This window comes from Sorex fumeus, unplaced genomic scaffold (genome assembly GCF_029834395.1).
Source record: "Sorex fumeus unplaced genomic scaffold, SorFum_2.1 ptg000029l, whole genome shotgun sequence".
Classification (NCBI taxonomy): domain Eukaryota; kingdom Metazoa; phylum Chordata; class Mammalia; order Eulipotyphla; family Soricidae; genus Sorex; species Sorex fumeus.
In genome coordinates, this window is record NW_026606086.1 from 10,051,010 (window position 1) to 10,078,028 (window position 27,019).

Genomic DNA, 27,019 nt, shown 5'->3' on the forward strand with positions numbered 1-27,019 from the left:
AGGCTGTTTCTCATAAACATTGTCTTCAAAAGATTCAGCTGTAGTCCTACCTTTCCACACTCATGGTCAAAGTAGGCCAGCATTTGTGCCGCTTGGCTGATGTTTGGTGTTATTAAAACAATGTCATCAGCAAAGCAGAGGTGGTGTAGTTGCCGACCATCTATCTTCACTCCCATTCCTTCCCATTCCAGTCGTCGCATGATGTTCTCAAGGGTGGCACTGAAGAGTTTCAGTGAAATGGTATCACCGTGCCGAACCCCTCTCTTGACATCAATGATTACTTCTTTGTAGAATGGTGAGATCCCCGTCTTCGAAAACTCTTGAGCTTATTCGCCAACATGGTTTGGCGCATGCCTCAGGCAACTGCAAGCTAACGTCCAAGCTCACAAAGCAGTGCAGAGATGCGATCAAGGAAGACCTCAAAGAGAGAAGAGCAGAAGTGCTGGTAGATGCGGCAGAAGCCAGGAAAAGTATTCATAACGCCCGCCTGTCCTTCGCCAACTACAAGACCAAGATGACTGCCCTCCGACATCCTGATGGATCCATCACATGCTCCAGAACGGAAATGGAGAAGATTATCCATGACTTCTACTCAAATCTCTTCGATAGCCATGTCCACTTGCCGACATACCAAATTCCACAAGTCTCGGTCTTACAATGATCAAACACTCTTCCCCTCACCAGTAACTATTTTTAACCACCAAGAATCCAAATATACCCCCCTCCCACCTCTCCAGATGCCTGTGAGGCAGATGATTTCTACTTACCTCTCTCTCTACTTTGAATACATTCATTATTTAGACAAAATATACACCTTTATATTGTTTGGATTCCCCCCCCCCCGCCAACAATCAGAACTGCTGAAAATGCATTGTGAAATAATTTATTTTCTATTGCTGCCTGTGAAAACCCTTTGATATCACAGCCACGTGATTCTGGATTTCTGATACTTTTTTAATTAAATCTGGAGGGATTTCTGCCAAGAGCCGGATAATTATGAGATTGGTTTTTGTGCATCTGATGCCATGGCCATGCCAGAGAGTTACTCATGGGGGGCAACTCATGGCCTCGGTTGGGTGTGAAGGAAAAGCAAGCTCCGCCCCCCTTCCCATGAGGCTGCAATTGCCCCATCACTGCTAGCTCATACCTGGCTTTCCAGTAATCTCTGAGGTGGCGACCATCATGCTCACAGGGAGGGAAAAGATGGAAGAGACAGACACTCTTTCCCTCCCGGGGGACGGGGGGGGGCAGATCGCTGGAGTTTAATGCATAGTCCATTCACATTTCTGCTGCAAGCTGCTGGGCTCTGGATTATTCCATGTGCTTCTGGTGTCATGGTTGTGCCAGAGAGCCACTCGTGGGGGGCAACTCATGGCCTTGGTTGGGCCACTGTTTCTTTTGAGGTACAGAAGCTTCTTAGTTTAAGATAGTCCCTTTGTCTATCTCTGTTTTCACTTGCTTGACCAGTGGCATGTTATCTTTGAATATACTGTTAGCTTCAGTGTCGTGGAGGGTTTTGCCAACCTTGTCTTATGGATTTTGGTCTGATGTTGAGGTCTTTAACCCATTTTGATCTTACTTTTGTAGATGGTGTTAGTCAGAGATCTGAGCCCATTTTTTTGCACGTGGCTGTCCAGTTTTGCCAGCACAATTTGTTAAAGAAGCTTTCCTTGCTCCACTTCCTATTTCTTGCTCCCTTATCAAAGCAGAAAACATCCAAACCCATCAAAAATGGGGTGATGAAATGAAAAAAAACTTTCTCAAAGAAGAAATCCGAATGGCAAAAAGGCACATGAGAAAATTCTCTACATCACTAATCATCAAGGAGATGCAGATCAAAACAACAATGAGGTATCATCTCACACCACAGAGACTGACCCAATCCTAAGGAACAAAAGCAACGAGTGTTCGTGCGGATGTGGCGAGAAAGGGACCCTCCTTCACTGCTGGTGGGAATGCCGACTGGTTTAGCCCTTTTGGAAAACAGTATGGACGATTCTCAAAAAATTAGAAATTGAGCTCCCATTTGACCCAATAATACCACTCCTGGGAATATATCCCGGAGAGGCAAAAAATGGTACAGTCAAAATGACGTCTGCACTTCTATGTTCATTGCTGCACTACTCACAATAGCCAAAATCTGGAAAAAAAAACCCAAGTGCCCAAGAACAGATGACTGGTTAAAGAAACTTTGGTACATCTACACAATGGAGTACTATGTAACTGTTAGAAAAGATGAAGTCATGAAATTTACATACAAGTGGTACTACATGGAAAATATCATGCTAAGTGAAATGAGTCAGAAAGAGAGGGACAGACATCATCTGGGGAATATAAAATAACAAAATAGGAGACTAACACCCAAGAATAGCCAAGATAAGTACCAGGAGTTTCACTCTGTGGCTTGGAGGCCAGCCGCACATGCTGGGGGAAAAGGCAGCTCAGATAGAGAAGGGAGCACCAAATAGAGGGTGTTGGGAGGATCCTCCTAGGATGGGAGATGCATGCTGAAAGTAGACTATAGACCGAAAATGATTGCCACTCAGTGTCTCTTTTGCAAACCACAGCACCCAAAAGGATAGAGAGAGAGAACAAAAGGGAATGCCCTGCCACAGAGACAGGTGGGATGAGAGGATATGGGGGTGGAAGGGATACTGGAATCATTGGTGGTGGAGAATGGGCACTGGTGGAGGGATGGGTACTAGATCACTGTATAACTGAAACCCAAGCAAAAAAATTTGTAAGTCTAGAACTGTACCTCATGGTGTTTCACTAAAAAAAAAAATTTAAAAATAAACAAATAAATAAATAAATGGATTCAAATTGGAAAAGAAAAATTTTACCAATTATTATTTGCGAGATATAAAAAGTATGTTTATAAAAATCTTTATATACAGTACCAGTATCGCTGGAGCGATAGCACAGCGGTAGGGCGTTCGCCTTACAAGCGGCCAACATGGCCGACCCGAGTTCGATTCCTCCTCCCCTCTCGGAGAGCCCGGCAAGCTACCGAGAGTATTCGATATGCCAGACACAGTAACAACAAAGTCTCCAATGGAGACGTTACTGGGCCCGCTCAAGCAAATCTACAATCAACGGGAGGGCCTTTACCTTTTTACCTTACAGTACCAGAAAGATAGTACAGTAACTCCTACCTTGCACATTGTTAACCAATGTTTGAACCCCCAAACTCCATAGCATCCCCTGAACCCTGTTCAGGAGTGTTCCCTGAGTTCAGAGCCAGGAGCAAGCCCTGAACACAGCCAAGTATGGCCCCCAAACGAAATTTAGAAATCAAAATAAATCTGTGTTTATAAGAACTATATGAATACAACAAGCTAGAAGATAATTTAATTTAAATTTATATCTTATTTAAAATTATGTCCATAAGCATCAGTTACCTAGGAATCAACTTCACAAAGGACAAAAGGCATCCACTGGAAAATATGAGCCATATTAAAAGAAACAGATGATGACATAAGAAAGTATAAAATAGTCTATTTTATATACTGTAATAAAATCATTAAAATGATCATCCTATCAAATCATTATAGAGATTCAATAAAATTCCTATCAAAATTCCCATGTAATTCTTTAAGAACATTAAACAAATGCTATTAAAATTTTTATGAAATCAGAAAGCTCCCAATTAGTCAAATCAATTCTGAGGGGTGGGGATGTGTATTGGAAGGGAGGCAGTGTGGGAAGTATTACATTTCCTGACTTAATACCAGAAATCCATAGTAACAAAAATTATGTGTAGTAGAATAAAATTGGTATTTCAAAGCAACTGAATAAAACTGGGAGCTGAGTAAACCCTTTGATAAATGGATAGTCAATTTACAACAAATTTACAACAGTAACATTAAGTGGAGGAAGTAAGCCTCTTCAACAAATGGTACTGGGAGAACTAAGTAGCTCATACATAAAAATGCAATTGGACCCCATCTCTCACACACAGAAGTTCATTCAAAACAGATCACAGTATCAGATATTAGACCCAAATCACTAAAACTCTTTGAGAAAAACAAGTGACATGATATTGACTTCAAAGTTTTCTTTAATTATTTTACTCTAACGACAAAGAAAAGGAAAGGAAAATGAACACATGGAACTAAACCAAAACAAACTTCTCCACTACAAAACATATAACTAAAATAAAAAGCACATCTTACTGAAAATATTCACACGTCATACATATGATTAATGGCAACATATAAAGCACACACAAAACTCAACAAGCAAAGAATCTCATCAAAAATGGGGAGAAAATCGAACAGATACTTAAAGATTAACAGACTTATAACAAACTTCATCATCACTAATTATCAGGGAAACATAAATGCAAATGACAATAAGATAACACGTCACATTGCTGATAATGATTTGGAGAAATCAATCAAAAGAACATTTTCAATTTAAATAGTGAAAAATTACCTATTGGTCTAATAACGGGGTTGAGGAAAAGGAGAATTCAGAATATAATGTATTTTATCCCAATCTTGTACCACTATATCTTGGGAGACAGCTTATTCAGTTTCTTTACAATAGAGTTGGCTTGAAAAGCAACATAAAACCTTCACTATATCATGTGCATTTTGTACATTTTACAATGTTTTGGTAATAAAAATATGGAAAGGGTTTGTCACAGTGTGAAGATGACAAATGATTGTATATAAATTCACTCTAATGTTTCAGGAGGGAACGGAAACAGAAAATGGTATATGGTGGTCATAGGTTCTCTAAAATTCTTGCACCACTTGACAAATAAGATCAGAAATTGCTCTGTTTACTCCTTTTCCCCAAAGTTGCTCCTTATCAAGAGAAGAAAACATAACAAAAAAGTTAGCAATGAACAAAGAACAGAATTTCTGCATTTTGATGTGTAGATTTCCTTTCAAAATCTTAAAGATGTAGTCAGGGCAGAGATGGGGCAATTTGGGGGTAATCTGTCATATTTGTTATATGGGAGTAAAACACCAAAAGTCTCATTATGGCTCAAGACGTTCCTTATTAAAAAATTAATATTTAATATTTAGTATAGTACAATGATACAATACTGCCTTATATCTGCAGTACTAATACACCGTGCCCACAGCAGAGAGGCAGGATCATTTTGATTTAGTTTTATTTAGTTTTCACCGGGGCACTCCAGATGGAGCAGGTGCAGTCTCCCCTCCTACTCCAGATGGAATCCTGGTGACCAAGAGCTTCCACAAGCAAGGCCCAGGTAGGTGGGTTCCAAGCACAGCGGGTAGGGCGTTCGCCTTACAAGCGGCCAACATGGCCGACCCGAGTTCAATTCCTCCGTCCCTCTCGGAGAGCCCGGCAAGCTACCGAGAGTATTCGATATGCCAGACACAGTAACAACAAAGTCTCCAATGGAGACGTTACTGGGCCCGCTCAAGCAAATCGACGATCAACAGGAGGGCCTTTACCTTTACCTTTACCTTTACCTTTATTTAGTTTTAAACAATGATTTTAATGGTGTTGATGTATACAGTTACTTCACAACACCATCAACAAAGTGCTTTCCACCACTGTCTCTCTATTTCTTCCAGTCCATTTCTTCATCAACACCTTCACATTGCCCCTTCTCTATTTGGTATTCTTTTTTATTTAATTTAGGTCCAAGGGTTTTTATTATTTGATACTGTCTGTTATCTTGTTTTGTTCCTCCATGTAACAAAGATGAATGGGATCATGTAGTATCCCATTGTCTTTCTTTTTCTGATTTATTTTGCTTAACCAGATAGCCTCCAGTTCCAGCCAAGTTTAGCAAATTACATTATTTCAATCTTATAACTGCAGAGCATGCTTAATCACTTAATCACTTAACTTCCCGTTAGTCATCGATTTGCTCGAGCGGGCACCAGTAACGTCTCCATTTGTCCCTGTTGCGTGCTAGTGTAGCCCAATGGCATCTGTTCGCTCCGGGAACATGAAGGGCCTCAAACCGATCGTTCATGATCTTGATGAAGAAGTCTGACCATCTGGAAGGTGGGCGGCCACGCGGTCTTTTGACATCCCCTGGAATCCAGTCGGTAACAGCTCTAGTCCAGCGGTCGTCTTTAAATCTCATTACGTGACCAGCCCATCTGATTTTCGACACCTTGGCAAATGAGACAGCGTCCCTGATTCTTGATCGTCAACGGATGTCAGAACTCCGGATTCTTTCTCTCATTTGAGTGAAACGTGATATTCCTAGCATAGCTCTTTCTATTCTTCTTTGGGAGACCTGAATAGCGTTCTCATCTTGTTTGCACAGGGCCCAGGTCTCTGAGGCATATGTTAATGCAGGAAGAACAGTGGAATCAAAGAGATGTGCCCGGAGCCAGAGGTTCTTCGTCCTCTTAGCTATTTCTTCGACGTTCTTGAAGGCATTCCAAGCCGCTCTCTTCCTCCTGCGCAGCTCGGGTGCCAGGACACTACTTCCACTACCCAGCCGTCACCACACTCCAGGACGCTTTCCGGACCCGCGTGGCAGCTCCGGCCGAGACCCACGCACGACTGAAGACCCACAGAACAAGATAAGCGGAACTCTTGAGACCTTGGACTCCAGGCTCGGAGGACCCAGGGACAGAGCTTCTCTGCTTACTCCCACCACCACAGGTGACAAAGGGATTCTAATCAGGAGCCCCACCCTACCCTGCCCTGTCTGCTTCCATCAACCACCCAGGGATCGAATTGCGCACAGGAGACCCACCCTACCCAGATAAATACCCCACTGGCAGACTTCCACTCTCCACACTACTTCCACCACCCAGCCGTCACCACACTCCAGGACTCTTTCTGGACCCGCGCGGCCGCAAGCGGCCGCTTGCACATCATAAGACACTAAATACCCATCTTCCGGAATTATCGTACCATATTTGATAGGGTTCAAATATGGTAACACCTACAAGGGTGATTAGAGGTCGCCCCAAAAGCCTCTATCCCTCTCGGAAAGACTGGCAAGCTACTGAGAGTATTCCGCCCGCACGGAAGAGCCTGGCAAGCTATCCGCTGTGTTTTCGATACGCCAAAACCAGTAACTACAACTGGTCTCATTCACCTGACCCTGAAGGCTTCACCGACATGGCAGCACTGAGAAGGATGAGAAAGGAGAGGCAGAGCATGCTATTATGTATTTTTACCATGACTTCGCTACCTATTTATCTGCCCTTAGAAATTTTTTTTCCATATTCTGACCATTGAATTAAACTGCAAAGAACACAGGTGTGCATACATATTTTGTATTAGTTATTCTTTTTGTTTGGGGAGTAAAGAGCTTCATTGTTTTAACATTCTTCGATAATTTCCCACCATTTGAACGTGACATTATTAACATTCCACAAAACATATGAGACATTTCACAATCTGATCCTTGCCTACTTCTATCATTCTGATGCCCGTATATTTACCTTTTTCCACAGATGTATCTCAATTAACTATTATAGCTCCAAAATGAACTACATCCATAAGTTCCCCCTGGAAAAGAACTCTGGGTGTACCTCCTGCTAAGAACCAGACACTGAGGCATTACCTAAGAGTAAATGATGAGTAAAGCCCACATGATCCCAGGACTCATGGAATCTCTGATCTTAGACAAGATAGGAAAACACCACCCCTATGCTGAAAGTAAATAAATAAATGGGAGACTCACAAATAAATCTCTTGGATTTCTGATTTATTTTGCTTAACCAGATAAGCAACACGAAAGCAACATGCTGCAGGGATGCCTCTGGAACCCATGCCAGACTCTTTCATCCAGGCCAACCTGGAGTGGGATGAGTAAGACCCCACCTGTCCCAACAGAGCCCCAGCAGCAGAAAATCTCCAGAACTCAACCATCATGCTCCTGGCCGATTTCCCCAGGTTCAGAGGAACCTCATGCATGAGTGAATCTGCTGAAAATCCCAGGTATGTGGGACTTGTTACTGAAATCACCAGGCTTGCCTGGAGTCAGAAATGATAATCTCCTCACATCTCCCTGTGCTTCCGGCAGCCTGGCAGTCATGCCCATGAACTACCTCTAGAAACATATAAGCTCACTAACGAACATGATCCAGAGACTCACAAATAAATCTCTCGGATGAGAGCAACACACTGCAAAGATGCCTCCAGACCCCAAAGTCACCATCCAGTTAAAAGAGAAAAAAATTAAATTAAGCTCAGCTGTAAAATTAAAATTTTAGAATTCTTGAAGTGACATCTCATACTCTGCAGCACTGATGTTCTAAGACAACAACTTAATGGCTCCAAAGTGAAAGACAACAATCTTCGCACACTTTCCTCTAAGGAAACTCTTTTGGATCATTTTTAGCAGATTATTCAAAACAAGCAATACAAAATAAATTATTTAGGGCCTGCTTTGGGGGCAGGCTTTGGGGGTCAGGGTGGAAAAATTCAAAATATGGTGGTGGGAAGGTATAATGGTGGTGGGATTGATATTGAAATATTAAATATAATAATTTATTGTGAAGAACGTTATGAAAATAAAATAAATTAATAAATAAAATAATTATAGATTGTGCTAAGAACACTGAGGAAAAAGAGAGAATTCCAGGTTTGATGTAGAGACCGAAAGGAAAGAACTGGTCTTCATTAAGAATGAAAGACGGAAGCTGTAGTGACCTGATGCCTGATGAGTGCCTGCCAAAGGCCTCCAGCCAATATTTTCAGACAGAAAAAGCAACATATTCAAATTCAAATGATGGGAGGCCTGATTATACGCAAGAAGTTACAGAAAATCTGGTGTGGTTGGAGAGTACAAAGTGTGAGAGGTACAGCCAAGTCTCAGGTAAAGGGGTCACCAAACACCTGGCGCTATAGCTCACAGAAAGAAGTTTTATTCCAAGTGCAAGTTATTTATTGAATTTAAGCATATTTTCAATTTTATTTATTTATTGGGTTGGAGCGATAGCACAGCAGTAGGGCGTTACAAGCGGCCAACATGGCCGACCCGAGTTCGATTCCTCCGCCCCTCTAGGAGAGCCCAGCAAGCTACCGAGAGTATTCGATATGCCAGACACAGTAACAACAAAGTCTCCAATGGAGACGTTACTGGGCCCGCCCGCTCGAGCAAATTGACGATCAACGGGAGGGCCTTTTATTGGGTTTTGAGTCAAACCTAGCAACTCTCAGAACTAACTCCTAGCTTGCACTCAGAAGTCACTCCTGGTGGGGTTCAGGGGTCTGTCTAACCTAGGTTGGCTGGATGCAAGGTAAGCACTTTACCCACTGTACTATCACTCAAGACCCTCAATAGATATTTTTCCACAAAAAGTGTTTTGTTTATCTTTGCTTCTACTTATTCGGTCATTGACATTTTAGAGTTTCCCTATATTTCTCTCTATGTAATTAATGGATTCAGTCCTGATATCTAGGTCTTTAATGCATTTTTGATATGACTTTAGTGCATAGCAAAAAACTAGGGATTAAACTTTCATTTTAACCCTGCATTAACTTCTGGGAAAACACCCAAAGGTGCAAAGGCACAAATCAGAAAAGAGATATACACTCTTATGTTCATTGCAGCACTATATATTATAGCCCAAATTTGGAAGCAACCCAAATACCCATAAACAGATGAGTGGATAAAGAAACTAGGGTACACATACAATAAAATACTAATTGGCTGTAAGAAAAGATAAAGTCATGCTAGTTACTACAAGTAGACGGATCTTGAGAGTATCATGTTGGGTGAAATAAGTCAAAAGGAGAATGTTTGCTCTCAGATGTTGGATATAAAGAAATCTTATAGGGAAATATCAAACCCTCAAAGGCAATAGATATGAAGAACAGGAGAACTTGTCTTCAGTAGGAAGCTTGCCACTTAGCCAGGTGTTATAGGGAGGATAATTTAGGGAAGGGAACACTAGCACAATGGGGAGGGGAAAAGAACCTACCCCAGAAGCAAGATGGGGTCTGGGGGTGGGAAACTGAGGAGAATGGTGGAAGTAATGGAACTGGTGAAGGGAGTGGTATTGTATGCACCTGAAACTCAGTCATAAACATCTTTAAAACTCTGAAGTTCATGAGGATTCAACAAAAAAAAATGTAAACAACTGTTCTGTCACTTGTGTGACTAATTAGAGTAAGACAAGAAAGTGATGATACACTTATTTAGGAATTATTCTTTAAAGCTAGCAAAGAGTAATATCACACAAATTGAGAAGATTCTCAGGGGACAAAATAATAGTACAATTGAGGTTCTGTCATCTGACTAATTCTTACTACCTGAAACTCATGAACCCTTCTCTTTATACATTCCTTTTAGAACATCTTCCAATGCCCAAAGTTAGAGACAAATCTCCTATTCTCTAAGTAGTCAGTCCAAAATGTGAAATACCATGAGATTGACCTAGTTGTCAGCTTTCCATAGGACTATGGATATGTTTTTAGAACAGTGACTGTTCAATGTCCTTTTCTTTTCTATATCCTTGACCAGAGCATTGAGTCTGATGCATAAGAGGTGCTCAAGAGATGTCAAATGTGTGAGAGAATCATGTCCTCTGAACTGTTGGATAGCTCTTCATGTGGCACGAAACACTGAATGGGAGTCAGATCTGGGGGGTTTGGATTGATTTTGAGCTTGAAAGGGCAATGAAAAGGCCACTATGGACAGAGGACACCTGCAACTGTTAGAAGTGACTGAGAAATCTCAGGAAGGAAGTCAAATTGATTTTTATGAGGCCATTTCAGAGGAAGGAGTTCTTGACTAAGGTAGACTCTCTCCAAAGTACTTCAAGTTCCATTTCTAAACCCTGCTGTGACAATTACAGTTCAGAAATACTTGCTGGAAACATATAGCTTAGCAGACACTGTCATTTTTGACAAGGGGTTTGCATTTATCAGTTTTGAGTCTGGGAACCACTGGACAGAAATCATAACTAAGCTGTCACCTTGGTCTCCCATTACCTTCGAGAAGATTCATTTTCATTTACCTCCATAAGATTTAAGTGCCTAGCAAGCACCAGGTGTTGTGCCTGGCTGTTAGGTTGTTTGTGGATGTCAAAATGTTTGCAAAAGTCTTCTGTTCTTAAGTAACTCACAGACACTCCTGTGGAGCAATTGATAAAAAGAACATTGCAACTGAAGATGCTGAGATATAATATGTATATATCATGTATATACTTGGTGGAAGAAAACATTATAGAAACTTGTATTAATTATTCTGACAAGAGTTAGACTATTTGATTGTAAATTAGCTTAATTTGAGCTTCTTTTTTTTAATTGTCTATTTCCCAAAAGGTTGAAGTATAGGCTTAAACGTATTGCCTCAAGGCTGGTCTGGGTCCAAATCAGTCCTGTTTATGATATGTTGTATTTATGCCAGATTAGTTGCCAGCCTTTCACCTCACTCAGCTTACTCAACTGTTAGCACTGTCCTCCCGTTGTTCATCGACTTGCTCAAGCGGGCACCGGTAACATCTCCAATGTGAGACTTGTTGTTACTATTTTTGGTTTATCAAATATGCCACAGGAAGCTTGTCAGGTTCTGCCCTGCGGGCGGGATACTCTCGGTAGCTTGCCAGGCTCTCTGAGAGGGACGGAGGAATCCAACTCAGGTCAGCCTCATGCAAGGCAAACACCCTACCCACTGTTCTATCACTCCAGCCCCGCACAACTGTTTAAGAGCATAATGATACCAGATAGCCACAGTGTTACTGTGAGGATTAGATAGTTTATACATACGAACATTAAAATGTCATGGCAGAGGAAATCATATGAGCAAAGGCAACAGATATCCAGAGGATGTCAAGAAAGTGCAAACCTCTGTGAGGAACCGAGTACAGGGTGAGCCTTGAGGGGGAACTCTAAGGAGAGATTTGGAGGAAGTCTATCGTCCATATCCTGAAGAGAGATGAGGAATGTGTTTAGGTAATGAGGTAATGAAGAATTACTAACAATTTCCAACACTGTAGTATTGTGACCAGTTCTGTATCTTATAGAAATTCTTCTGGCAAGAGTGACAATGTTGACTGGAAGATAAATAGGTTACAAGAGGCAGAATCAACCCAGGTGATCCACTGTGATGATTTAAAACTTGGACAGGGATGGTAGCAAAATGACAAGAACAAACTGCTCTATTTAAGTCCCCTGAGCATTCTGATCATGGACCTTATTGTCATTGTTTAATAGTTCACAAATTCTTCAAGACTTGGTTACGCTAGTTCAACATCTACTCATTACTCATTACTGTTGTTTTATTTCATTTCTTTACACTCATATGCATATTTGTGTTTTCTTTCCTAATACCCAACAGGAATTATAGGAATTATGCTCACAGAGGTACTTATAAATTATCTGATGAGGAACAACTTAGAAGATAAAGAAATGAGAATTCTATGGAAACCCATTTTCTGCTGAGTTCTTGAGTTTATGCTCCATCATGAAGTGCTCCCCACCTCTGCTTAAGAAGCCTTGTGGGAAAAAAAGCAGAACGGTAAAAATTGTATTTGGGAAATAACAATCTGTTGATGCCATATGTTTTAGTTGAATGAGGGAAAAAATTATGATCTGAGACTTATAATTTTCTTGCCAATATAAACTCTAAAACCTTTAGAATATGCCAGTTATTGTTTTAACAACTAGACACATGAATAAACAAAAACATATTACATTGCATCTCTGCATATATAAACACGATACTTTTCTATGGTTTCTGGTGAGGAGCTTCTGAGAAAGAAAGAGAGAAAAAATAGAAGTGGTCACTCCCAGTGACTCTCAGCTGGGCTGGCAACTCAGAGAACAGAGAACGTGTTCTTCAGACCATGTAGTACTGGAGATAGCTATCACTGTCCCGGCAATGTTTAAAGGGCTATGTGATGACTGGGATCAAACTGGGGTTAGCCACCTGCAAGAACCTGAACTATCTCTCTGGTCAACACACTCATTTTCATATTATACACACTGCTAATATTATTTTATTTTATAAGTAACAAAGCTAGCACAGAGCAAAATTAATAGTATCAAGAGCTGAAATTGATAATTTATCAAATGTAAGTGAATGTAAGGGTTATGAATTGACTACAATGAAGGAACTAGAGATTGATAGTAAACTTTAGAAAAGTAAGAGAGATCAGAGATAAAGTCTAGGGGTAAGATTTTCCTTGTGTGCAGTCATCCACAGTTCTATTCCTGAAGCTGCATATGATCTCCTAACCACCGCCAGGACCGATCCCTGAGCACAGAACCAGGAGTAATACCTGAGCTCTGTCAGGCATGGCACACACAAACACACACACACACACACACACAAAACAAATAAAGAGAGAAAAAATAGAAGAAATTATGCTTTCAGCTTAAAGGTACCATTAGAAGCCAAAAGGGGGGAGAGGGAGGTCCCACGTTAACCCCAGTGTATTCAAAAGAAATTGCTCTCCAAATGAGAGTGATTGAAGTAGAGGTAGTAAAGAAAAGGAGAGTTAAATTTACTCAAGATTACAGAAAATAAGGGACACTGGGAAAGTTAATATCTTTTCTCCTCTGTCAAGATCAAGCACTTGTATTATTATTACCTCTTTAAAGTATTTGAAACAGATATCATTTCAACTACAGAGTTTGCTGAGTGAGATCCAAGAAACGTTTTCAATCTGCCGGATTCTGTGACCTTGAGAATGGAAATGGCATGTGTGTTACAGAATGTGTCTTGCAGAAGGCATAGTGACACAATTCTACATAAAAGAGCAGTCCTTCCCTGAGCCTGTCAAGAAGATCTTACTCTGTTTCTAAGTACATTTCCCTGTGCTAGGAATTATGAACACTATTATCCATCAATAAACATTTCCAGATTACAGCCTGCTCTTAAGAATCCAAAACAGATAACATAAAACAGCTAAATATAAAATCCTCCTAATAAATTTGAAAGGAGATAATACAATTATACATTCATAGGTAGGTTTATAAATATTCATTTCTAAAAGGATATGCCAAATTAATTATAGAGCAAAGATAATTTTTGAATTATATGTGATCAAAACTACAAAGCAAATTTGAGTAAACTCAGTAGGGATTTAAAACTAGGGAAAGAACTTATGGTGAGTGTAGGCTAAGTGATGAATAATGATTAAGGAGAACATTTCAGGAAATAGAAAGCAATAGTATATAATGCTGTCAAAATATTTGGAGCAGGGGCTGGAGCAATAGCACAGCGGGTAGGGCATTTGCCTTGCACGCGGCCAACCCGGGTTCAATTCCCAGCATCCCATATGGTCCCCTGAGCACCGCCAGGGTTAATTCCTGAGCGCAGAGCCAGGAGGAACCCCTGTGCATTGCCGGGTGTGATGCAAAAAGCAAAAAAAAAAAAAATATTTGGAGCAGTACAAAATGATTCTTTCAAAATAAAGTTTATGGGTTTCTCTATTGGGGAAGAATTTCACTGACATTTAATATAAAATTAACTTCTCAAGAATATAAACTATAAACTACAAACTACAAACTATTAAATCTTCCTAAAGAGTTCACTTTTAAATTTTATCTTATTTCACTGCCAATTTTTCTGCTTTGGGGTTCTTTGGCTTTCAGAGACCCTCTTGGGCATCTAATTCTATTGTTTGCAAAGTTTGCAGTAGTGGACTTTCTAATTCATTGTGCTGACAATGTAGAGACTCTATCTTCTTACTGGTTCAGAACTCAGTTCTTCTCTAACCTATCTTTGACCCCAAATGAGGCACAGTTGAGCACCTATCCAACTAGGCTCATTCTTATGCTAAAAAGGTAGGCCCTAGCAAGCATCATCTCAATGTTGTACTTTTATGAGTGTGCAACTCATATGTCACAGCAGGTGTGGCACTGACATATAGCAAACCTTGATTTCCATCAATTTACTCCAGAAAGATCTACCTAACCACCACAAGATATCACTTTGGGACTGACATGTTTGGGGCCCAGTACCAACTACAAATGTGAGTCACCTAGAGATGACAGTCTGATCAAAATGCATGATGGATAGAATCTAACCATAATCTCATCACTCATGAGCAAAAGAGGTAAAACTTGTCAAAGTAGGAGTGTCAGGTGTGGGGAAGGTAATTTCTGACAGGTGATTAATGCCAAGAAGTCAGAAATCATCTAAGTGCTGCCAATAGGAATGGGCAGTTATACATTTTTTTCTGTGACAATTTTTCTATGCCTCTCATCCCCACTCTTGAGCTCTGACTTTTCAGAACACTGCAGAGAAAATTCACATCGAATTTTTTTCCTTCCCAAATTCTAAGTTTTTATTCCACACCAAAGTCTAGAGATTATACACTTATTTCACACACACACACACACACACACACACACACACACACACACACACACTTATAGAACATGCCATTTTATTTAAAGCTACATAGCCCCGTCATCTTTGGAAAAGCAACAAAAATACTCCTAGTCTCTGCTACTGTAATTGTCACTAAGGAAGTCATAGAGCATATGACCTTTTTGTGGTGGTGTCTTTTTTCTCTCTCAGAGAAACATTTCACTTCACTACTGTTGCTCACATGATTTCTGAGAAGTCGGGTATAACCATACTAACCTTATGGTAAGATGTGTTTTTCCTTCTGGCTTCTTTTATGATTTTTTCCTTTGATATTGTTGAATGTAATAAAAATAATGTAAAAGGAGAGAGAGAGAGAGAGAGAGAGAGAGAGAGGAAAAGTGTTTGTCATAGAGGCAGATGTGCGGGGGGGGGGGGGGACAGAGGAAGGAAAACTGGGGACATTGGTGATCTGAAATACACACTGGTGAAAGGCTCCGTGTTGGAACATTGTATGACTGAAACCCTCCCCCCCCCCAAATTAATTTTTTTGGCTTTTTGGGTCACACCTGGCAATGCACAGGGGTTACTCCTGGCTCTGCACTCAGGAATTACCTCTGGTGGTGCCCAGGGGATCATATGGGATGTTGGAAATCGAACCCGGGTTGGCCGTGTGCAAAGCAAATGCCCTACCTGCTGTGCTATTGCTCCAGTCCCCCCAATTAATTTTAATAAAAAATCATGTACTTGGGTTTAGTTTTTGCCATTCAATCTTCTTGGTGTTCAACCTTCTTGGTATTCTCTGAGTTTCTTGGAATTGTGAAATTAGTACTGTATTGACTTGCATCTCCCTGATGGCTAGCAATGTGGAGCATTTTTTCATGTCCTTTTTGGCCATTTGTATTTCTTTTTTGAGGAAACTTCTGTTCATTTCTTCTCCCTATTTTTTGATGTGGTTGGAGGTTTTTCTTGTACAATTCTACTAGTGTCTTGTATATCCTGGATATTAATCCCTTATCAGATGGGTATTGGGTAAATATTCTTTCCCATTCTGTGGGCTCTTTCTATATTCCCATTCTGTGGGCTCTTTCTATATTTTGGTCACTATTTCTTTTGAAGTGCAGAAGCTTCTTAGTTTGATGTAGTCCCATTTGTTTATGTTTGTTTCAACTTTCATGGTCAGTGCTGTTTCATCCTCAAAGATGCTTTTAGCTTCAACGTCGTGGAGAGTTCTGCCTACATTTTTCTCTATGTACCTTATGGATTCATGTCTGATATTGAGGTCTTTAATCAACTTTGATATGATTTTTGTGTCTGGCATCAGAAAGAGGTCAGAGTTCATTTTTTTGCAGGTAGTTATCCAGTTATCCCAGCATCACTTGTTGAAGAGGCTTTCCTTTTTCCACTTCACATTCCTTGCTCCTTTGTCAAAGATGAAGTGGTCATATATTTGGGGGTCTGTGACAGAATATTCAACTATGTTCCATTGGTCTGGAGGTCTGTTTCTAGCCCATGACCAGCTGTTTTAATTACTACTACTTTGTAGTACAGTTTGAAGTTGGGGAGGGTGATGCCACCCATCGTCTTTTTCCCAAGGATTGCTTTAGCTATTTGTGGGGGGTTATTGTTCCAAATGATAACCTCTCAGTGTGTGTATTGCAAACCATAATGCCCAGATGCAAAATTTATAAAAATTCAAATAGTAAAAAAAGTAGACTTTTTGAATAATTGACCATTTTCAAAGCTCATGCCTTTTATAATTATGTCGTATCTTCTCTACCTTTTAGCATAACTATATATCTATGTGCATCTTTTGCTTGGAGAATAGTTGTTTTTTCTTTTCAACTTTATTACATAGTATATATTAAAGAATATATTAACTGAATATCTTTTAGTTTTATATATGAATAAGACATTGTCAACACTGTACCTGGTATGTCTTTAGTAAATGAAGGGCATGGGTTCAAATTGAGAAGATCTACTTAGGTGCAATATTTTCCAAATAACTTTAGTTGACCACCCACATATTTGGATGTTGGTGGGAAAAAAGACAATAGGTTAAATTGGGGGTGTCACAGTTATGCAAAATGTTTCTACTGTTGAACTAAGAGGTAATAAGGGGACTGAGAACCCCCAATCCTAATGTTTAAGGTAAACTGTACTGTAGAGACTATAAAAATAGGTGATTCATTCTCTATTTGTTTCTACATCACTCTAAATATTGACACTGAGGCATAGAGAAAGCTACTTTTAAGGTTGCTATTTATTATGTTCCTTTCCAATTGTTGCTTTCACATTTCCCCCCAAAATTGGTCTTGATCAACAGCCATAACCAGAATAATGTTGCATTATCTTTACAAAGCATTTCTTACTGAGGAAGTAGAGTTATATTACAACCACTGTTCAATTTATTCAGAGTTGTTAGCAAAGACAGTAGTGGATATTAGTTTTCTCTTTTAGAAGACAGGGTTAATTGTAGGCATCAAATAACTGACACACCCATAGATTATTAGATAACATTCCTTATTCCTAATACATAACATTACCATTACTAAAGTTAAGTTCGCTATTAAGAATAATATGACTTACTTCATAACTCTTCCCACCATGATTTAATCAGCAAAACATAGATGACTTCCTATAGATAAAGATTATAGAAAATGATGGAAAATATATTTATTCTGCATCTATACTATTCTGACTATTCAGAAAGTCATATTAAATGTAGAAGTTTGTCTTGAAATGTGTATTATAATCTCCCTGTTTGTATAAAGCAAATTAGTTTTTATTCAAAGAAACTTAGAGAGATGTAAAGAAGAGAGAGGGATTAGGATGAGAGATGATATAGAATTAAAGAGAACACAGGCCTGAAAGAGTAAGCCAAATAGATACCTATTCAAGAGAGAATACCTAGGGCCGGCGTGATAGTAAAGCATATCGGGCACTAGCCTTTCATGCAACCAAACCCAATATGATCCATTGCATCCTATATGATCCACCCAGCACTGCCAGTAATAATACCTGAATGTAGAGTCAGGAGTGATCCCTAAACATTGCTGGTGTGACCCCAAAGCCTCCACAGAGAGAATGAAAGAAAGAAAGAACGAAAGTAAGAAAGAAAGAAAGAACGAAAGTAAGAAAGAAAGAAAGAAAGAAAGAAAGAAAGAAAGAAAGAAAGAAAGAAAGAAAGAAAGAAGGGAGGGAGGGAGGGAGGGAGGGAGGGAGGGAGGGAGGGAAGGAAGGAAGGAAGGAAGGAAGGAAGGAAGGAAGGAAGGAAGGAAGGAAGGATAAAAATTAGGCCTGGAAGTGAAAAGCTTTTTCTGGCCCAAAGAGGAGAGATGATTTAAGGAAATGTGAAAATAATGGCCATAGCATACGCTTCTCTTCCTTTGTTTGGCATACTGAAGAAAGTGTTGGTTTTTGTTTTTACTAGCCACCTATAAAGACATGTTCAAAGCTGACACTTTTAGTGTCGGGTTTTCTTAAAGAGATGTTGTCTCATGGGTTCACAGCAATAGTTTGATTCACTCACTGTCAGTCTGGTTACTGGAGGACATAGATGGAGCTAGTTTTATCTGGAGAGATGAACCCAACTATAAACTCCATTAAATTTAACAGCAGTTGGAGTGCTTAAGATAACTGGTAAGACCCTTCCATAAACGAGGTAAGTGGTCAGCGAGGGATCCAGAGAATCTCCATCTTTAAGGATGAGGCTGAGCTGCTTCAAACCTACAGTTAGAAAGTAGAAGAAGTAGATGTTAAAAATTCTTTATATTTTCAAGGCATTTCTACTGTCATTGTCTTTTAATGTTCTTGACCTCCTTTATCAATGAGAAATAACATTTCAATATATTAAAAATAACACTTAATATTATTAAATAGAGATTATACTCAATATAGAGAGGTTATATATTCAATGGAGGTCAGATTATTACTCGAGTTCTTTCTGAAGTTCAAGAATCAACCTTCCCACTGAATAGAAAAGTGGGAAAGAGAAGAGTATACCATTTGGTCTTACATGCTGGATATATGAAATTCGAGTGTAAACCAAATAGGTTCTGAAGAAGCTTGTAGAGTAAAGCATGCTTCTTTATTCTTCCTTCTCTCCAAAGTTAATAAGATGATATAATATTACCTATATGAAAGTTTTATCACTTTGTTCCAGAGAGAGCACTGATAAAGAAACATTAGTGGTGGAAGATATCCTAAGATACTTGACATGGCACTTTGGGATTCTTAGAGATTAAAGGTCCTGTATATATGTCAGATATGATGCAGTTATAAAACTTACTTGTATGGACTCACAGGTTTCCACTTACTTGAATGGACTCTCTGTCGAACCGTTTAGAGATGGTAGCTATTGCTGTTAATAGCAGTCAAAATAGCAGTGTGAATTGCCTTTTGCTGTACTTCACTACACACTTTGACGTGCATTTTTTTTCTTTTTGCTTTATGATCCAGAATGGCCTAAAACAAGAAATATACTAGCTAGCAAAACAGAATAATAATAGAATAATTTCTCATTTTTATCAAAGTTAGAGAAAGGAAGACATTTGCTTGAATATATAATAAAATTATTTTATAAGGAAAAATGTTATAATTAAAATTTACGTTTCTCAAATGCATAGTATAAATGTTATTATCTTAGATAATGTGCTTAAATGCATCTCATTTATGTTTCCAATTTAATTTTGAAATATTTTAGGACAATCATCTGGGTCATAAATTATTTGGCTTGGTCAACTGTACTGGCCACCTGTGACCATTGTCTTCCTGTCTTATTCAAGTTTAAAAAAGAAGCTACTAGAATAATAGGTCATCACCTTCTCCTGTGGTCACTGAACACTTCTATAATCAGCTAGAGTTCAGTTGAGAAAATAGTAAAATGCTGGGAATCAAAATATCCTGATACTTTTTACTCTAAACAACTTATATTTCTCATCTAGTAATATGAAATTTTTATATAGCACTAGAATAAGATTTCCCTTTATCTTTCAGATTTGACAAAGCTTGTTTATTTTATATGGACTAGCTATAATTTTTGATGTGATAAATTTTAAAATACAGAAACACATAGTTGCCAAAATCTGTTCAATTCAGCATAAGAAAATTTAATGCAGATAATTTAAATAAGTTCCCCAAATATACAAATATAGTTAGAACTCAATTTCAAGCTTCAATCTTCTGTTTCAAATGAATAGCTTTTGCACACTTTTAGTAAAACTAGTTAGTAAATATTTTCAGTAAATATTTACTTGGAGAGAAAAATCATTTAAAAAATAAGAAAGCAAATGGCATTCACCAATAAAACTTTATTTCCAGATGAGTAGTTTACCAACCACTGTTTTGTACATTTTCTCCCATATAATTATACTTCACTGGGATTTTTTTTATTAATTCTGTTTTGGAAAAGTTTCAAAAAAAATTGTGCCTATTAGGAAAGAAAGGAAAGGAAGTTCTGTGCTGATTCCTAACTTATTAGGGTGATAAAATTCATCAGTCTATTAATAGAGTACAAACAGCACAACACTAATCTTAGGTTCAAAGACTTGAGTCTATCTGAGCTCAGATACCTGGTGGCCTACAGGAAATAATTAATTCTGAGATCCAGACATGCTTTTAGCAGCCATTTAAAAGGATGCTCCCATATGATGTATGTGGCAGTGACTGACAACTACACATATAGTATTCCCTCAATAAAGACTTGAATCTTTTTAGACACAAGAGCATTTTGCTTTAAAATTCTCAAGGTTTTGTCAAGAATTGGGACTGATATCAATGAAGTCATTCTGTGTATCTTTGTTGAAATGCTTTTTTAAAAAACTAATCTCACTAATTGGGGTCAAGAACTGGGATTGATATCAATCATGTCGTTTCACGTATGATTGTTGAACAGTTAGGTTATAAACCACAAATGGAGTTTGAGGCTGTAAAAGGCATATCTTAATAGTATTTTGAGGTTATTGACATTACTATACTTTCAATACAAACAGGGTTTCAGATGCTGATTTTAATCAGAGATGTGGAAGCCCTGTGGTTGGTTTCATGATCATCTATCCTACTATCAATGATTAATCTATACCAGAATTTCCCAAAGTGGGCAGTACTGCCTCCTACAGAATGCTTGGTGGAGTAAGGCCAGTCGCAAGCATTGGGTGTAACTGGAGGTATTTTCTTCTTGCTTAAAAGAGATTTATTTTTCGAGGTCCCTTCTTTTTCCTCCTGCTCCTGCTCCTCTCCCTCTTCCTCTTTTTCTTCCTCCTCTTCCTTCTTCCCCTTTCTCTCCCTTTCTTCATTCCTTTCTTTCTCTTCTTTCTCCGACTCCTTCTCTTCTTTCTCCTCTTTTCTCTCCTTCCCCCTCATTCTCCTCACCCCTCCTTCCTCTTCCCATCTTCTGCTGTATCCTTTGACTTTCTCCCACCATCCCAAAAAAGATTTCTAGGGAATATCTGAAAAATTAATTTTTCTGAAAAGAGTGTGGTAGGCCAAATTCATTTGTGTGTTTGTTCTAGACCAGTGTTTCTCAACCCTTTCCTACTATGGTTCCCTACCAACCTATTTCCTCCCTATAAATAGCCTGTCCTACCAGGTGTACCCCTTTATCTCATGACATACTCCCCCATTTACTCAAGTTTTACCTGTTATATCCTTAGAATATTCTGAGCTCCAAAGTGGGGCCATACAGTTTCCCCTCCCATTGAGAAACATTGATCTAGAAGATCTAAAGTTTCTGATTAGAGCTTTACTAATAGAAATTTAAGGTTCGTTACCATTATTGTAATTTTTGCCATCTAGAAACATGATATATCTAATAGTTCTTTCAATATGTTTTATTTCAGTCAATGAAATTTATGGCTTTATGTTAAATAATTTATATATGCTTTCATTAAGTTTTGTTTTAGTTTAGTTTCTTTGTAAATTTTGGCAATGTAAATGGATTCCTTTTTGTTCTGTTTTATAGCTATTTGGAGAAGCTGCTGTTCTCAACCTTTATTTTGCACTTGCTTATGTTTTTTTACATTTTGTGTTTGTATTATGTTTATTTTGAATTTTACCATTTTAATGGGCTGAAGCAATAACACAGAGGGTAGGGCGTTTGCCTTGCATGCAACTGACCCGGGTTCGATTCTCCAACCCTCTCAGAGAGCCTGGCAAGCTACTGAGAGTATTCCACCAGCATGGCAAACCCTGGAAAGCTCCCTGTGGCATATTCAATATGCCAAAAACTGTAACAACGAGTCTCACAATGGAGATGTTACTGGTGTCCACTCAAGCAACTTGATGAACAAGGGGACAACAGTGCTACAGTGCAGTACTACCATGCTGGTAAATTTGGTTTGCCAAAGGAAGTATACTCCTTCCAATTAAAGATTTGTTTTCTTAAAAATTGTTATATGTGTTTTCATTGTTTTTAATTTTAAACTAGGAATGGATTTGGAGGTTCAATACCCATAGTCATCTCTGAATAGAATCAGTCATTTGTTTTCTTAAATTACTGCAGATGTATATAATTTGTCTGTTCTATAAAGTTATAGTATTACATTACACATTGTGAAGAAACAGGAAACCAGAACCTCAGCATCAGTGTCCTGTGGTTCCTTTTTTTGTTGGAGGTTAAGAGTGGCAGGGAAGATGGCTATTTTTCAAAACTGAGTCCATGCTCAAGCTATTGACTGAGAAATTGAAATTGGGTTGCCAGTTTCTGTTAGTGCTATTCTCTTCTCTCCTATTTGCGTGCAGTAGTTAGAGAATCTTAGAATTGAGCATATTCATTTCTGTTGCCTATTTTTAACATTTGGTTTTCAATAGAAGCTTTATTGACATGTTTTTGTCCTGATCTCTTTATAGATCTTGACATAATGGATCCCTCATTCTTTAAGTCCTGCCAAAGCTGAGACTTTTAAAACAGATTTCACTCGCTCTCTTTATCACAATTGAATTTTGCTGATCACCACAGGTTACCTATGACAATCCAGGTCTACTGATGTGTGAAATCCAATATAATTCCACCTTTAATCCTGTAGTAAGAATTCTCCAGAGAAACAGAACCAATAGAGTAGATTGATAGATGATAGAAAGAGAAATATCTCAAGGATTTTATTCATGCAATTCCAGGGTGTGTGTGTGTGGGGGGGGAGTTTGAAGTCTAAAAACCACTAGGACAGAACTCACAACTCAGTGTTCATAAGTTAAAAATCTTAAAATTCCTGAATTTAGGAAGCCTCAGTTTTTACTCTTAACACATTCAACTCATTAGTACAAAATCACCCATCTTTTGGAAGGCATAACTCTACTCAGCATCCACTAATGTGTCAAATATTAATCATATCTAAAAAATACCTATTCAGAAATGTCAACCTGGTGTTTGAATATATGAAATGGATACAATTTCATAGGAAGAGATGTGACATTAATAATGAAAATTCCCATATTCATTGGTACAGCCCTGGAAATAATTTGCCTTCAGTAAATGAAAAACAAAACTTAATATGCTGCAGACTTGTCAAGAAATTAGATGCAATAGTTTCTGAGTTTCTTATACCCTTTGCATCATCCTTATTGCCAGCAGTATTTATTTCTTTTGAAGGAAAATGACAAGACATACAAACGAAGGAAAACCTTTTTGGGTTTGAATAAGGCTTTAACACTTTAAAATTCCTAGCCTTATAATACTAGAATATCATGCCTATGTCACAAACAGAAGATCTGGGAAAATAACAACAACAAAATCATCCTATATCACTCTAGGAAAGATGGAAAGAGTACAAGGATAGGGTTTTAAAAGAGAAAGGAACAACCTGATTTAGGTAGTTTCCTACAAAGGCAATCCTGTGTCTTGTCATCACTGTATCACTGTCATCCTGTTGTTTATCGATTTACTCCAGCGGGCACCAGTGGGCACCAGTAACCTCTCCATTTGTCCCATCCCTGAGATTCTAGCAGTCTCTCCCTGCTCATCTTTCCCAATGCTGCCATATTGGAGGCTCTTTCAGGGTCAGGGGAATGAGACCCATTATAGTTACTGTTTTTGACATATTGAATATGCTACGGGTAGCTTGCCAGGCTCTACCGTGCAGACAGGATACTCTTAGTAGCTTGCTGGTCTCTCTGAAATATATATATATATATGATGTATATCATAAAGAGAAATATATACACATTTCCCTCTATGATGTGTTGTCTATTGTCTGAACCCCATCAAATATGGTGTGGTAATTATGGAAAATGGGTAGGGAGTGTCTTATGATGTGCCACGGCCGTGTGGTCCAAGAATATGTTCACTCATATGTGAGGCTTGCCCGAGCATGTGGAAAGCAGCCTGCAGCGTGGCGTTGGTTGGGTAGTGGAGGTCCGCTGCTAGGTCTGGGTCCCTTGGGGCAGGGAGGGCTCTCACCCGCCCCTTCTGGGGAGCCCTAAGTGACTTATTAATATTGTTTTTTAATTAGGGAGGAAATGAAGAATAGAAAAAAGATATAATCCCGGAGTTCAAATCAGTGAAGTTTCATCTGTATACAATCATAGGCTGAGTTACAGTACAGTGGGTAGATCTCTTACCTTGTACCCGGCGGATCAAGATTCAATCTCCAGCATCCCATACAGTTCCCCAAGCACCACCAGGAGTAATTCCTGAGTGCAGGGCAAGAAGTAAGTCCTGAGCATCAATGAGTGTGGCTCCCAAAGAAAACAAAATTAAAACAAAAAACTACAAGCTCCACAGAATGTTCCCTCTTGTAGAATGACACAGATATGGTTGGGTAGGAATGTCTGGATTAATCATGCTCCACAAGGAAAGAGCAAATCCTTTCTGTGCACTTCAGGTGGACCTGAAAGGCCTTAAAGTAAATCAGTCGAGAGATACCTATACCCAGAATAGACTGTGTATCTAACAATTTATCTAGACATGTCCAAAGACCAGATAGGAATGAGTAGAACATTTCCCCTGTATGAACACTGCTGTAGGTGGATATAGTGTTATCTGTCCATCTAACATGATTCCTACTTTGTGGCCCAGACACCCATACTCTTTGACTTCAAGCCTGACATTACTATGTGAATGGGAATCATGAATCTCTATTTTCTTTGAATATTTGTGATTTACACAGACTGCCTCATGAGTGGGCTGGAGCTATAGCACAGCGGTAGGGCGTTTACCTTACAAGCGGCCAACATGGCCGACTCGAGTTTGATTCCTCCGCCCCTCTCGGAGAGCCTGGCAAGCTACCGAGAGTATCTCACCTGCATGGCAGAGCCTGGCAAGCTACTCGTGACGTATTCGGTATGCCAAACACAGTAACAACAGAGTCTCGCGATGGAGACGTTACTGGGCCCGCTAGAGCAAATCGATGAGCAATGGGAGGACCTGTGACCTGTGACCTGTGCCTCATGAGTAACTATAATTATTAATAGTGGTTTCTTTTACACTAGAAAGTATACAATTCTGAGCTAAACACAACTTGGTGACCTAACTAAACTTTCAAATCTTAGGTACAATCTGAGAAAAAGTGGAAAGTTTGAACCAATTAAGTATCTTCTATCTGTAAAAATGATTAGAAAAATCTGAAAATAAAAATTATACTTATCTATTTAAAAATATGATTTTTATGTACTTAAGACTATAGTCTTACCTTTTTAAATTTACATCATTCAAGTCCATTGTGCTACAAGTAAAATTGTTTTTACAAATAAAATATTTGCAATAAATTTATTCCATAATAAGATTATCCCTGCTGGAACTCTATGAGTGATTCCTGCTGGACATCGCCGGCTGTTTTGCAAGATTCAGACAGAATGGCATTGGTGGAGCATGGAGAAACCGAGGTGGTGGCTGCAGCGTCACCGCCTGCCCCGGCTGGGCTGAGTTGCAGCACTGTTGAGAGGGAGTCGTGGCAGCAGTGTGCACAGTGGCTCATCCACGGCAAGGTGCTGTCCACCAACCACCGGGTGACCTGGGAATCACCGCAGGTGTTAGACCTGGCACAGATCCTCTGCAATGGGGTCCTGCTCTGCCAGCTGCTCAACAACTTCCAGGCACGCTCCATCACACTCAAGGAGATCAACCTGAAGCTGCAGATGTTCCAGGTGCTGCCCAAAGACACAGGCAGGTGAATGTTTGTCAGTGTGTGTATCATTACAACAAGCCAGCCAACCAAAACCTTGCATTGGGCAGACTAGGAATACCAATGAAAGTGATTTGAGGTCGCCGCAAAAGCCTCCTACTCTCTCGGAGAGTATGGCGAGTTTCTGAGGGTATCCTGCCTGGATGGCAGAGCCTAGAAAGCTCCCCGTGGCATATTCAATATGCCAAAAACAGTAACAATAACGGGCCTCATTCCCCTGACCCTGAAAGAGCCTCCAATACAGCAGTGTTGGGAAGGACGAGTAAGGAGAGTTTGCTAAAATCTCAGGGCTGGGACAAATGGAGACATTATGGTGCCTGCTCAAGCAGATCGATGAACAATGGGACTACCGTGATACAGTGAATAAGATTATTTACAAAAATAATTTGTAACAATTATTTCTTGAATACAATAGATTTAATATTCTATGTATTTGATATATGGTTCAAGTAAAATGTCATCCTCAATAATTAGTATAAGAAGATAGAAAGCAAGGGTTACTTTAGGAAGGGCATTGCAAACCTTGCTAAGCAGGATTGGACTGCATTCAAGTCAGTGAAAGAATGGCTTTGGTGTTTAAGGAGATACCAGTGCAATGATGGACTGGAAGTAAAAAGACTGTTGCATGACTGTAACATTGAAACTGAAAGCCTTGTAAATGTATCTCCAACAA

The 27,019-nt window shown here is 39.2% G+C and overlaps 1 protein-coding gene across 1 annotated transcript in view; it reads right to left on the reverse strand.

Moving 5' to 3' along the window:
* The window catches only part of LOC130024623 (heme oxygenase 1-like), a 90,126-nt gene extending 64,243 nt beyond the window's left edge, over positions 1-25,883 (reverse strand). Inside the window, exon 1 of the mRNA XM_056115325.1 lies at positions 25,855-25,883. Coding sequence (XP_055971300.1) covers positions 25,855-25,883 — 29 coding nt within the window. The remainder of the gene's footprint in view (positions 1-25,854) is intronic.
* Positions 25,884-27,019: the final 1,136 nt, after the last annotated feature.